At 37.3% G+C, this 14,891-nt stretch overlaps 1 protein-coding gene and 1 long non-coding RNA gene across 3 annotated transcripts in view; one reads left to right on the forward strand and one right to left on the reverse strand.

Annotated features, from left to right (window-relative positions):
- Positions 1–257: 257 nt before the first annotated feature.
- On the reverse strand, positions 258–2,110 carry LOC149111772 (uncharacterized). The gene is made up of 3 exons (XR_016207128.1): positions 1,899–2,110; positions 1,642–1,743; positions 258–761 (listed from the first exon to the last, which is right to left on the reverse strand). It is a non-coding gene; the product is annotated as an uncharacterized LOC149111772 (long non-coding RNA).
- Positions 2,111–2,120: 10 nt separating this feature from the next.
- LOC110042856 (palmitoyltransferase ZDHHC17-like) overlaps positions 2,121–14,891 on the forward strand; it is a 16,806-nt gene continuing 4,035 nt past the window's right edge. The window contains exons 1-16 of one of the 2 annotated variants that reach the window (XM_020748238.2): positions 2,121–2,225; positions 3,069–3,310; positions 3,488–3,565; positions 4,152–4,222; positions 5,680–5,753; positions 6,180–6,244; positions 7,135–7,208; positions 7,692–7,780; positions 7,934–8,059; positions 8,594–8,733; positions 9,830–9,933; positions 11,931–12,055; positions 12,587–12,649; positions 13,369–13,462; positions 14,057–14,140; positions 14,689–14,840. In XM_020748238.2, coding sequence (XP_020603897.2) covers positions 2,136–2,225; positions 3,069–3,310; positions 3,488–3,565; positions 4,152–4,222; positions 5,680–5,753; positions 6,180–6,244; positions 7,135–7,208; positions 7,692–7,780; positions 7,934–8,059; positions 8,594–8,733; positions 9,830–9,933; positions 11,931–12,055; positions 12,587–12,649; positions 13,369–13,462; positions 14,057–14,140; positions 14,689–14,840 — 1,671 coding nt within the window. In that variant the 5' untranslated portion in view covers positions 2,121–2,135. Of the gene's footprint in view, positions 2,226–3,068; positions 3,311–3,487; positions 3,566–4,151; positions 4,223–5,679; positions 5,754–6,179; positions 6,245–7,134; positions 7,209–7,691; positions 7,781–7,933; positions 8,060–8,593; positions 8,734–9,829; positions 9,934–10,859; positions 10,961–11,930; positions 12,056–12,586; positions 12,650–13,368; positions 13,463–14,056; positions 14,141–14,688; positions 14,841–14,891 lie in introns of both variants that reach the window. The other variant, XM_020748239.2, reaches the window with a different exon arrangement.

The following is a 14,891-nucleotide window of genomic DNA, read 5'->3' on the forward strand; positions in this document are numbered from 1 at the left end:
TTATTAATCTTACAAACAGTTGGGGTTTTCTCCTAGATCTCAAAGTCTTAAAACCAAATAGGCTATTTCAATATATTAAAATTCTAGTTTGGGGTATGAGGCTTGGGGAAACTTAACAAGGGAAATTAATTATTTATACCTCGACCTTGATCCGATTTCATTTATTTTTTAATTCCCCCAAGCCATGGAGCCAAATTAATTTTGATATATTGAACATGGCCTATGAGTTGTGAATATTCAGTACACATTAAAAACAGTCAGTATTTACATGAATTTTATTTCATCGCAACATTAAATATTTGTTGTAAAGTCATGTGTTTATAGGTACACCCTTCGTACTTGATATTGTGCAGTGCCTGCTTATTTGACGACAATTATTATTAATTTACATAATGTACAGTGAGTCATGCAACTCTACTTTTGTTTGAAAGCATTTTGTCTAATTAACTAGTTTTAAAAGTCACATAAATATATAAAAATCCATGAATTAATCACACAACTTAAAGTGCTGAGAGATTCTTATCAGAAGAAAATAAAAATGTACCAGTCTGACATTTCTTGGAAACCTAACTTCCTGCAAGCTAAGGCTAGAAAGTAAGTAAGTTGATTCCTTCATTCGATTTGCTTCAACAGTGATTTTCCCTAAGAAATTATTGTCTGGATAAACTGGATTCCTGTAATAATACTAGTGTGGCCTGTTTTCCTTGCTGGCTTGATTGCTGCTTTCATTCTGAAGAGCTTTACCCAGTTGTCGTTGGCTCCTGGAGTAAGAAGTAAGAATTTCAGTTATTAGATGAGTGAAATGAGAGCTTCTGTCTCGCAAAAAACTGCTGTTAAGTATCATGATGTGGTCTTCACACCCATACAGAGTGAAGGATGTCCTTAGTAACAAAGACAGGTATTGTTGCTTGGTTCTTATATATGCTGAATTTCAGCCTTCTCCTCCTGTCACATACCAGTACCCAGAATCATGTGACATGAGGAGACAGCTGAATTCTTAATCAACTCTGTCATAATGTAGACCAATAAAATATTTGGAAAGAAATGCAAAATTGGTACTTGTAATCTGACCGGTCAAGGCCAGATGTTATTGTTTTCAGTAGCAAAATCAGCAATTAACATACATTCTCATAGGGACATTCAGTTTTTTATCTGCACCCTCCCCCTCCCCTCTCCTATGGAAAGCAGATTCTGACAGCCTAGTTTTTTGTTGTCATCACCCTTGAAATTTGTATTCAGGGGGTTAAAAATTTTATCGGCTTCTTTGAAAATATTTTTTCAAGAGGCCCTGTGCCAGAGGGTGCCCTCCGACTGTTGGGGGTAGGGGGGTGGTGGTGCGGATAAAGACGGAATGTCCCATTACAAGAACGGCGGTATAGTTATAGTACACGATCCACTTTATACATCGTTGAATATGGAAAGGGATCATAAATATATGTAAGTTTAATTGAGTTTATAATAATCGATATGGTGAATAGCCAATGTTGAAAAGGGAAGGCGAAGTAGGCGAAGGGGTGATAAATTCATCTACTAGATATATTTTATGACAAATGCATACATAATCTAGAAAATTTGAAACTGAAGTACAATTGAATTTAAGCTAAGATTAAGCTTTACTAATTTAAACTTATTTGTACGTACAGTGCGATTAAGTTGGGATGGTGCAGTCCCCTTTTTGACGCCAGCTTTCGAGTGCAAGGCGAAAAGAAGTTGTCTGTTGGACTCATAAAAGAAGGATTTTTTCTGCAAATAAAAAGAAAGAAAATTACATAAATATAAAGAAAGATTGTGCTGATTGACTAAGTTTCTGTGAAGAGTTAAGTTAAGCTTTCTCTGCTCTCCGGCCGGGTTTGAAATTTTTTGGGTTATGCGACCGTTGGACTTACAGCTTAGCTTACCTATGGAATGACGAATTTGGCGGCTGTGCACGCTGCAATTGTTGATCCATCTTCGACTTTCTGTCCTCCACTGTTTGCGAATTAGTGTTTCTAAAAACCTGAGAATCTTCCATTTTGTTTGAAGACTGGAAATCTATAATGTACGTCCAACAAACAAATGCAAGTCTGAAATGGAACGTTTTCAACTTGAGCTTGACTTCTTTGAAAACAACCGCTATTTTCCATATTTGGTGAACAATGCCATATTTGGAAAGGGCAGGTTTGGCAAACAAAATGGCGGACGTGTTCGATGGAGTGCAAGCGAGCTTTGATAAAACAGAGATGAAGGTACTGTGATCGGCTTTCCTTTTCGAAAGTAAACGAAGAGTGTCATATAGAAACTTTTAAATAAGCAGTGGTATCATGGGAATATCTTAGTTTTCGATTTTGTCAACGAATCATTAAGTCGACATCTGGTACGGTACGTAGTTTGCCAGCTGCATGCAGCGTGCCAAATTAAAGCGAAATCTTAATTTCCTCTGCCGTGAAATAAAGGCAGGTAGTGATTACTCGGAAGCTTACAGGGTTCTGTTAATTTACAGTCCATGTACAATTGAATTTATGATAATTGCTGCGTGAAACACGATGGAACCTTTAAATAGCTTAATTTGTTTTGGGATCGGAGGCTTAAGCTTAACTTCAAACTTGAAGTTTAATTAACTTAATTAACGTTAAGTTTGAGTTCATAGGCTATAAAGCTTTTAATGTGGAGTCTGCGAATAACATTTTCGTAGAAGACATGTAAGGCAATACTTGTTTGTCGTAATGTAAATATGCTCGAGGTTTTTGAAAATAGCATTCTGCATAGGATTAGACTTAGTAAGCTTAAGCAAATATATGATAAAACTTCTTGACATTTAATTTAGACGTCTGTTTGAGGTGATGGTTCCCTCTTTATTATCTGTCTGTGCAACAAATTAGCTTTGATTCCTTCTTTAACTCCCTGTTTCGAATAAATACAACACATCAGAGGAAATCATGCAAAGGAGTAAGGACGGCATTCTGTATCTCCAACTCCCTTCTCAAAAATCTGGTATCCGCCCCAAAAACCCTCAGTGAAACCCCCTGTCACTCCATTGGAAAGCAATTGAATTTGTAATTTATATTTTTAACTATTATCTGTTCTGTTAGGGTTCTGCTATGGAAAGTAAACCATATCCAACACAACCAGAAAACCCATATGGCCAGTACAGTCCCACATACCACCAGCCGGATTACAGTCAGTTTGACCTGGTCAGGGCCACACAGTATGGCATCTTTGATAGGTGTCTTGAACTGGTTGACAAAGAGGGTGTGGATGTAAACACACTAGACAAAGAAAATGTCTCTGCATTACACTGGGCAGCAATCAACAATAGAATACGAATTGCTGAGTAAGTACTGTTGTCTTTGTTAATAACTACAATTAAAGTACAAGATAAGATGTAATGTTAATCTGAAAGTAACATATAAGGTTGTTTTTTAAGAGGGCATTTAAGCTTAATCTTAAATTACTTGACACTCTCGACTGTTCTTTATAGTAATAAATCTGTATTTATTTCCTTTATTAGGTATTTTGTTTCAAAGGGAGCTGTTGTGGACCAGAAAGGTGGTATTTTAAATGCAACACCACTTCACTGGGCTGTAAGGTGAGAAGTTGGTGTAATTGTAAATTTTGTTGCTATATGAAGAGAGGAATGAACAAGGAGAGAGAACATCTCTGATTCAAGACGTGGAGGGAGGCAGAGGTGGCGGCAAAGGACCAAGTTGCTTAAAGGAGATGGATTGATGGTCCCATTCTCCACAAGGAGAGATGGGAACGTTAGATGATAACGAAAGAGAGGAGTGAACAGTAACGTTTAAAATTCAGCGTGAGAATTGTACCCTAGGAAAATATTTGCTCCAGGTTTTGACAGAATGGATCAAGCAAAGCAATGTCTGTCTGAAATTGACAGATGGTCAATATTGCCCCATTGTGTTCCTGAGCCAGCTGCGCTGGTAAAAGATTTAAAACATGAATTTGTGCTTTAATAAAAGACTGTACATGTAGAAACTTTTCTGGTCTAACACTAATAGAAAATAGTGAACCAGAATAAAGCATTCTGATTACCTGCATAAACTGAAAAAATGTCCAGGAGCTTTTAGTTTGTGACCTAAACCAACAAAGTCGTCATTGATTGAAATAAGGTAAATACAAGTCAAGAATTATATTCTGTATATGTTGACTTTTTTTAGGCAAGGCCACCTTGAAATGATTGTTTTTCTTATGAAACATGGAGCAGACCCATCATCACTTGACATTGAAGGTACTGTTAGGAGTTCAACAAGCCCTTAGAAATTTATCATATTTTAAGTGCATCAAGGAAGAGAAATAATTGGAGAGTTTTATAGTACTGTTATGGAAACTGAGAATTTTAAAAATTTGCAATATGCAAGCCTACAAATAACAGTCGCTCATCGGACAATTGTCCGGTAAATTTGAGGTTTTGACAGATAAAAGCTTAGTCTGGTCGGACAGTCTGACTGGGCTTTTCTGCTAAACGAAAAATATTTTAACTGGAAATTTGTGACCGAATATGAAGCAAGTTATTTTATTATATTGCCACACAATACTACGGAAAAAAGCTTTGCTGTCACAGTTTCGTTTTTATTCCATTTCTGAGAATAACTCTATCGCGCGCAGTGCATCGTCTCAAATGTCACGTCGAATTGTAAACACGCCAAATCAGCGCTACCATTCAAGCTTCGTGTTTAAGCAATTCGAATTTGCAACCATCATTTTGGCAAAGGGTCTACACTGACATACCAAAATGTCTCAAATGTCTCTTATTTTTAATTTCTAACAACAGAAAAAAAATTGTCCGACCAGACTGGCTTTTTGTCAGGTCAAAACTTGTCTTTGGCCTGACAAATGACCTGCTTATAGACAAAAATTATTTGCAGGCTTGATATGATAACCAGTGGACTGGTTCAGGTTTTTATCACGAGACTGATGTGGATAGATATCAGTCATGACCCATCAGGCCCTCAAGATGTCCAAAGGGTGGAACCACTGTCTGTCAGATACATCACTGTCAAGTGGATGGACAGCTAACAAAACAAACTCAGCTAATGCGTACAATTTATACCTGGGCCTACATGCAGTGGCTAAAAGCATGGATAATGCTGTCAATCTGAAAGATCACTATCCATTGGATAGCATGGTTTATTTTGTCGAAACTCATTGATTGGTGGATAGCAGTTTATCTGGGAGATAGCATCATCCACCCTTTGAACAACGGAGCCCTAGTGGACAGCACAGTACTCACATCACTGTAGGTGTGATTCTTCACTAAGTGTCACTGTGTTGTGTTCTCAGGAAAGACACTTTATTATCACAGTGCTTCTGTGAGTCTTTCCTCATAGGTAAACTGTTTAAATGGACATGGGTGATTTGTTAGGTAACTTAAAGAGGTAGTAAGTCTGTGTTACAGCTTGGTGGCCCAAGATACTGGCACTTATCTCTGGTTTAAGTAGCATTGAATCACTAGGGGTATTTTTACACACAAGTACAGTGTACACATATACTTCCCCTCCTCTGGAAGAGGTGACCCTCAATGAACAAATTCTGTGACTATTAATAAAAGTTGTTTTGGTGTTATAGAAACTGAAGTTACAAACTTGGACTGAAACCACTGAGCTGCTGAGATTTTAGGGTTACAAGGGGAATTATCAAATGAATGTGTTTTTGTAGAACACAACACTTTTTTTGTTTTTAATTAAGGTTGCAGTTGTTTACATGTTGCTGTACAACACAGTCAGATGGGAGCTGTTGCATATTTAATTTCTAAAGGAATGGTATGCCATGTGCCATTTTTATAAAGTACTGTCAGTAATCTACCTATATATTGTTGTTTTTGCAATTGTAATTATGAAAATTTTAATTTAATTCAACTACTGAAAGTAAACAAGACAGTTGTAACACTCTTTGAACAAAGTGTGCTACAAACTCAAACATGGTGTCACATGACATCTCATCACGTCACATCACAGTTCAGGGCATTGCATATTTGGATAGTTAAGAAGAAGAAAAAATTAAAGGGATTACAGGGCAAAAATCATTTTAAATTCCAGATGAATATGCTAGGTAATTTACTAAACAATTTTGTTGTGGAAATTATTTATACAGAACATGTTTATAAACTATGTACCCTATGAAGGTGCTAAAAACATCCAGGCAAGACATTATTGATGAAAGAAATTACCTTCTTGTTCTATTAATAGGATGTTGACCAGCTTGATAGAAATGGAATGTCTCCTCTCATGTGGGCAGCTTACAGATGTTTTGGGTGAGTGAAGATTGAAATAATAAAAGCAAATTGTCACAGTGTTCCAGATCAGTGGGGTGTCTCAGGTCAAAAACCCTATAAGGTCAGCTACATGTGATTAAACTCATTGCCAATGGTACCTTAGGAATGGCCAAGCCGAGATATGAGTCTCGAGCAGAGCATCCACAGCAACCCTGAGAGAGGCAACCACCAGGTACCGTCATACTGACAGAGTCAGTGGAGATACTTACCACCCCATATAAACTTTGCCTAAATTACATCTAGCCACATTAAAAATGCATCGGCAATTGATGAACTTGGGAAAGGTGCCTTAGAGATGGTGGAGCCAAGATATGTAGAAAATTTCTAATGATTTTGTGAGTGCAGTGGGACTTGACCCAAATAAATTGTTAACACCCAAACTTGAAAAATTATTATGTGGAACCCTGGTTCATTGAAGGCAGTAAGGTGGAAAATTCATAAGCTTTCTAGGAAAGCTGTCATCAGAGTTTAGCTATTCCCTCTGATAAAGGGACATGAAGGCCTAAAAATGTCTGGACTTCAATGGTATAAGTGCCGAAATAACACTCAATTTTGAACTGATGACTTCATTACAATCATTGGCACTACACAATGTCTAACCATGTTATAAAATTCATTAATTGCACAGTGCATGTTCCATTTCAAACTTTGAACATTTATCATTTTCACTGTTAATCAAATGGCTCACATATGGCCTACGTGTAGTATATAGCACATTTAAAAAAAACTCTTCAACATTGCTGTTTTTGTTGAACATATTTTACCATGGTTCCACATTTACCAGAGATTGGATGTAACAAGCATGAAGGCTTAGACTAAACTTTTTTTGCAGTAACTTAAGCATAAGATTATGTTTGGTGTTCTTTTAGATTGGAACTTACAAGAATGCTCTTAACAATGAATGCATCAGTGCCATTGGCAGACAAATTTCATAAAAACACAGGTAAAATACAACATTTTCACCTTTTAGATAGTTTGATGAGTATGTGATGCCTCCTTACATGCACAATATCAAAGCTAAGGTGCCAAGGAAACGGAAAATTTTGGAAGCAATTGACCAGGGCTGAATACAGATTTGTGTCTTAAAAGTGCAATTAAGTTTAAAGGTCATAACAATTAGCAGGGCTGTCATAAGCTTTGATTCACCCGTAGCCTTGATCTTCACACCCATAACAAACTTTCTGGGTGAATTGTAAATTGCCACCACGTCACCTGCAGGCAAGGAACTGAGGAAGAAGAAAAACATTGTTGTGTCCACTACAGGCAAGTTCACCTGTAACATCAGGGGCGCATAAAACATGCCCAGCCGTAGTGGGTGTTATGGGTTACAGCCCTTATCGACAGCACTTATTATTAAGGAGAATTGATATTTTAATTTTTGTAAAAATGCGACTCAATTGTCACTGATGGACCTTTTTTTGAACAGCTTTGCATTGGGCAGTGATGTCAAATAACCACAATATCATAAGAATTCTTCTGAAAGCTGGTGCTAGTATGGACGCATTGAATGCTGAGGTACAGGAAATATTACAATTATACAAATTTTATTAACACTCCCCAATGGGGCTTTTCATTGTTAATTAACTAAAATTACAGTAGTATCATAAAATGTAATGATCAGTTGATGGAATAATTGTTACTTATTACCCTGGTGATATCCCTCAACAGGGCCAGTCTGCATATGACTTAGCAACACAAAAGAAAAGCAAATGGATAGTGGTGCAAATGGATTTGTTAGCAAGAGATAAGGGAGAAGGAAAACCAGCATTTTTACAATCCTTGACAAAGGACAAGGTGGGCTGGCAAATAGAACTGACTTTTTGATGACAGTCTAGATTTTTCAATTACAATCATAAATTAACATTTCTTTATGAATTTATTAATTAAAACAAAATCAGTGTATTATAATCAACCTTTAAATGTTGTGGCTGGTAAATATTATTCTTTAATACACCTGCCTGTCTTTAGCATGCTATTTTAGCTAGCCCAATGATGTGCATCAAGAAGATATTAATTAGTATAAGCCTGGAAAGAAATTTTTAACTAAAGAACAGAATCAAATGCAGAGCTTGTGCCATCAAACTGTCTCACTGCCCTAGCAGTGGCAGATGATGTCAAATATTGCATGCCGCATGACTGTTTGTTTGATGTTCTGAGGCTACATAGTGCTGTAAAAGGATTTCACTTGGGAGATCTTGAGAGAAGCATTTGTGTTGTCAGTGATGCCTCAAGCAGCCAAGAGCTAACTTTTTCTACTGGCTTATTTACTTCATAGTATTACAGGGTACAACATCATAGCTAACCTAACTTATTTCCGACTTTTTCTAGACTGTTCTGCGTTATGTTCAGATTGGTCTGCCGTTCTTTGTGATATTTGCAATTGGTGCAATTTTAGAGTATTCAGCTTCGTCGCTCATGTCTCTTCCTCTTATGGTTGCTGTAGGAATAATAGCATACTATACAATGCAGTAAGTTCTAATACAACTGTTAGAAGTAATTTTTGGTTTTTACCTCATCAGACATCCACAGTAATGAGAGTATTTTTTGAGGTGCAGGAATGATTCCTGCTAGGTGCAGTTTTCGCTGGACATAATATATCAAACACAAGAGACTGTTTCATCGAGATATCCAAACACCCAGAAGAGAGTTGAAAATACAATGCGCAGTGGATTATTTTGACAAAATTCGAGGTCTTTTGATAGCCGATGAAACACTGTCTTGAGGGAAAGTGAAGAATGATCATCGCAGTAAATTTTCCAATTTCAGCAATTGGAAAGAAGAAGCCTGAAAAAAATCAGGGCTTCAACGGGATTCGAACCTGTGACCTCCGCAAAATACCGGTGCAATGCTCTACCGACTGAGCTATGAAGCCACACATTGGGAGCGAGGTCAATTAATTGAGTTCATGTCTACCTGCGAGGAGTGAAATGATGTGGAGTATATATGAAAGTTCAAATATGAATTATTTCATATATACTCCACATCACTGTCTCAAGTGTTTGATATATCTTCTCAATTGACACAAAAACCAAGGAATAAATGGAGATGTGAATCATCAATTGAAACTCTTTGCTGATTAAGACCAGGTATCCAAACCTCCTTTACGGTTGTGATTTTCTTTGTTTTAACTTGATGAATTATTAATGAGTTTGAGAAGTATAGTGAATGACTCTTGTATTAAGCAGACACCCACTGGATAAAGTGTACCCTTTGGCGAGGTCCATGCTGGAAGGGGATTAAAAATGCAGTGTCTTGTTTGGCTGTGGTTAAGACTTTGACTTAGTGTCCGATTCCAGAAGCTCGATTATACAAGATTCAGCAGAAAAGAATTTATAAAGAGGCCTGATAAAAGACTGGGATCGAAATGGGATCTGAGCTCATAACCTCCAGATAGCCATTGTAATGTGAAGCAAATTCTCTCCAGAGCTAGTCACCAAATTGAACACCCTTTTTTGCTACAGGTAGAGTGGAAAGAACTGTGGGGTAGCTGCTTTAAATTGAGGGAAGAGCAGTAATTTAACCCAGCCTTCAACTAACAGTTTGATTGCTATTGTTTACTCGCAGATGGTTCACATTAATCTATTCTTCAGGTAGTCTTGTCGTGTTCGGCTGGACACTTGCCACCAAAGCTTATCTTTACTACAACATTCTTACAGTTTATTTGAATTATATCCTTTCCAAAGTTGTTTTGTCAAGTAAAAGAATCAGCATTGCTAAAATGATTAGAGAAGTCTGTTTTCTTTTTTAATTTTTTAAAATTTTTTTTTTCACATTTTTATTTCCATTCAATGGCTTACATCAATTTGTAAAAGAAAAAAATACGGCTAAAAATTAATAAATGGCTACTAAGTTTGCATCAGTAGCTTAAGTTATACTACAAGTGACAAAAAAGAAAACTACGCGGGAAAAAAGGCAACAAGAACAAAGGACACAAAAAATAAATGAATGACTAACTTCGTGATTACAAAGAGCGAAACAATCTAAATTATTTCTTTGGTTACTTATGTATTTAATCTATCTACATATTGATTTGATTTCTGGCCAGGGCTAAATATCCATTTATGTTCAAAATAATCCTTCTTATTAATTTTATCTTACCTTCTGTTTGGTTTGTGACAAAATTGACACTTAGAAAACCTAAAAACTGATACTAAACTGCAATACATACATATGCATACGTACATACATACTTTATTTTTCCATACATACTTTATTCGTCCCCAATATGGGGAACTAACTCATAACATGCTAACACACAACCAAACTGCTAACTATAAATTGACCACCGTGACATCAAGCCAAAGGCATTGAAAGTTTGCTAATTCTTTGTTGTGTATTATGAACTAACCATTAATTTTGCAATGTTTGACTTAAAAAACTTAGTATATATTATTAATTTAAGAAGTAATTGTACAGTAGAAAACATTGTATAAGTAGGACTGTCATGGTTTGGTTAAATGGGCCTATCCTGTTTGCATTACACCACCACCCTTCTTCCTACCCTTAGTTCAATATTAAATATACAGTACACACCACATGTATAATGGTTGAAATACATGTAGACAATTTAAATAACCGCCTTTTCTGTTTGCAGAATTTTTAAAGGGGCTCGTTTCTCAAGCCTTATACCCCTGGGTGTCTATTTAGCTACTAAAGTCTACAAGTATACAACCTGGTTTCTTTTTTTCTGGCCCTATATCCTTTTATGTTATGAGTCTATATCTACCAGTCATTTAAGTTGAAAAAAGAATGCTTTTTGTAGCCTAGTTTTTCATTTAATGTCAAACTATGGCTTCTGTAAGGTTAAGTCTCTGCTGGGCCAAGAGGCTCATACAGCCAGAGCATATCCTGTTTTCTGTAGCACTAAGCCACTAGGAGTATTTCTACTCCCTCTGTCCTGGGTGGGATGCTAGTCCGTCACATGATTACCTCCCCCCCCCCCCCCCCCCCAGTATTAAATTCACCAGCACCCATTTATACAATGGGGTGGAAAGAGGCACCGTGATAGTAGATGCTAGTCATCACGTGATTACCCCCCCCCCCCTGCCCAGTAATAAATTCACTGGTTCCAATTTATACACCTGGGTGGAGAGAGGCACTGTGAGAGACAGTGTCTTGTCGAAGCACACAATGCAATGACCCCGGCCAGGGCTTGAACCTGGACCACACGATCCAGAGTTGAGCGCTCTAACCAGAAGGCGTGGCCGTTGTGCCTTCACACTTCTGTAGCCTGAAGCAACTGCAAGTAATTCCTACATTTGCAAAGGAATTCTGAATAAATAAATTGATCTCTATAAAATCATAACTATGATAAAAATAATTACTGATTAATGTAAAGATAGGCAAGTAGGAAATAACAGTTAAACTAAATTGGTAAAATGTTAATTTTTTAAAATTTTTCACTAATTAGTAAATTTAAAAGAGGTTAAAACCAGTCTATGGTAATAGCAAAATAAAATTTAAAATAAACAGCTTGAATTTTGTTGTAAATAATCACTGAAACCTTTTTGATAATTTAAAACTCAGATTTATGCCAAAGTGAGTGGTGAGGTTGTTAAAACATTTTCTGCTCTACTTAAGGTTTCTGATGAAAATTTCAGTCACCATTTCAAACATGATTTTACAGATGTGAATGAATGAGACATTTTCCTTGACGATTTCCTACATGTAAATACTCCGTTCATTCTAGCATCTTTCTTTGTCAACACTGTTGGCCTGTATTACTGTTTCTACAAGGCGTGGAAAACAGATCCAGGTTACCTTCATGCTACATCAGCTGAACAACGCAAGGTACAACCCTGTTCAACATGATTTTGGTAAAGTCTCCAGGGGTTATTTTAAATCTGTCAAGCTCTTTCCTGTTCTAGCCTGCGAACAGGCTCACCTTTGAGTCACGCGCGCGAGCGGCGAAGAGCAAAGCGACCCGGCGGGAAGGAGTCTCGTCTCGCCGCTCTATTTCGCGCTCGCGGTTATCCTGTTCTTGAATGTAGTACTTAGCATACTATCACCTTATCGAAATTATTATCACAGAATTGTGGAAGTTTTGTAGCTAAAGTTAATTCACAAGCAGTAATGTGAGTTATTATATGGCTAACTCCTCGAGCAAATCCTGCGCTGTGATTGGTTACCCTAGCGCGCACGATGGCGCTATCTTTTTCGCGCGGTACTACCTGATGTGTCCTGCAAGATAAATTTCCCTTAAAGCCATATAATAAATTCTTTATTGACCAAGCTTGTTCGGTCAAAATGGCTGAATATTGGCCAAATTAAGTTGAATTAATTTACAATCAAGATTGCGTGTTATTTTGTTTTTCTCCTCAGACCATTATAGAACTCGTAGAAAAGAACTCGTTTGACTTCACAAAATTCTGTTCAACTTGTCTTGTGAGTATAACTGGAAGCTTTACTATTTGATAATATTTGCAGTTATTAATGTTACAAACAATATTACACAGTGCTATAACATTACACGGTCAACATCAGGCTGCATTTGTATTAAAGTAAATCGAAACTAAAACATGTTACACTGACTTAGACGATAAGTATGAAGTGTATGAGTGTTATGGATAAACGATTTTTGTTAATTATTAATAAATTACGGTGGAACTCCACCTTACGGTCAACTCGTTAATACGGTCACCTCGTTATTGCGGCCACTTTTTTTTGTCCCGGCGAAACGCACATACATTTTCTTATAAGAAAACCTTGTTAATGCGGCCATTCCGTTAATACGACCAACGGCAACATCCTGAAATCACAACCTGTTTAATCCTAAAAGTTATGATTTTACCTCGTTTATACGGCCACTCAAAACAGTTAGGTTCCATTAATATTTCATACACTGTTTTAAGTTTCAATTTTTTAAAAATTATATCAGCATTTTGGACGCTTATTAAAGAACAATTGCTTAGAAGTGCAATTGTGGTATATCTGGTAAGACGTCACTCAATTGAGGTCAGTCCAGTCATGAAGTTTGATCCTACGCCGTTGATACGGCCACCCCGTTAACATGGCCAAATTCCGTTGGTCACCGTATTAACGGGGTTCCGCTGTATTTTGTTGCCTTGATTTGAAGGTAACCACAGTTGTCGTTTCTCTTGCAGTTACGGAAACCTATCCGATCAAAACATTGTTCTGTTTGTGATCGATGTGTAGCAAAGTTTGATCATCACTGTCCCTGGGTGGAAAATTGTGTGGGTACGTGAACTGAATTCACCATTGGTGTATTTTGAAATGCGCTAGAGCAAGGGAGACGTTTCAACAAAACTATCTGTACGCATTAGTTTCATAGGTTCTACTTATTTCAGAAACCCATTTGGACAATCATCTTGTTAGCTTTCTTTCAAATACTTGACTTGTTTGAATAAAGGTGTTCATCATCTGTCAAGATAATTTCTCACGTCAGCTCTGAAACTTTATAAACTTTATAAACTTTATTAGTCAGAGTAAGGTACGTGTATATCATTTTGGTAATTGTAATTGGTATAATTCTTCCTAATAGATGCCACTAAATGTTCTTTCTTTTTGCCATGGTAGAAACTGCCCTCAACCGGGCCAAAATTTCAAAGCCTTGCATGACACTGCTGAAATATCTTCTTTTGGGTGGAGTAATAAAAATATCCCTCCCCCACCACCACCACCTTGAGATGTCATACAACATACTCTTCCAGTGCTCCTCAATTGTTTACACCGCAGCTGCTAGCATTAAGAGGGAGGTGTGGAATTAATTTACAGAAAGAGTATACTTAGTTGATATGGATCTGACAGTCCTGTTAATCTTGTTCTAAACAGGTGTTGGAAACCATCTGTACTTCTTTTGGTACCTGTTTTTCCTGTTTGGTATGATTCTCTGGTATATCTATGGAGGTGTCGTCTGTAAGTGTATTTGTTTCTGTAATTTTAAACTTTTTACCTTTAGTGCACACCTTGCTCGTTCTCTTTAGAGTGGCTGTTACAGGCAAAATAAACAAATCGAATAAGTGAGATGGGGGGGAAGGAGCAAGGAAGGAAGGGGAGGGGTAGATAGGTAGAAAGGAGTGTATAGAGGGAGAGAAGGGAGGAGGGAGGGAAGTAGCGGAGGAGATAAGGAGAGAGAGAGGCAGAGAAAAAGGCGTGTAGAGGGAGCGAAGAGGGAGGTCGGAACGGGCCAAGTCAGAACTCGGAAAAACTGGTGAAACTTGTAACAATTAGTAAATGCTGGAAAAGTACGCTAAAATTTGATTTTGTATTGATTGTTCAAGAAAAAAAGCCCCGATATGTTTACTATGAATAGTGAAAGGGTGGTTTGGGGTCTTAACCCGGATCAAAACTGAATAGACAAAACTGGGATCAAATACGTCAAAAATCGTTGGAAATCGCTCTACATTTTGCTTTCATTGCTTCATGATATCCACACTTGTAATGTCCATTGCTTTTTGTTTCAGATTACGTCATGGCCTGCGGTCCCTACCCTGAAGGGGTCTGGAATGCCATCACTCACAGCTTACGCTGTGCACCTTGGATCACGTGGGGTTTTGCCAACGCCCTGTTTCACGTGATGTGGGTCGGCGCTTTATTTTTTTGTCAATGTTATCAGGTATGAACCACACATGTTAACGTGGACATAATCTTTTTTTTTTCTTTTTTC

Source organism: Orbicella faveolata, unplaced genomic scaffold (genome assembly GCF_042242905.1).
Source record: "Orbicella faveolata isolate gen_17 unplaced genomic scaffold, um_ofav_v1 contig_2, whole genome shotgun sequence".
Lineage (NCBI taxonomy): Eukaryota > Metazoa > Cnidaria > Anthozoa > Scleractinia > Merulinidae > Orbicella > Orbicella faveolata.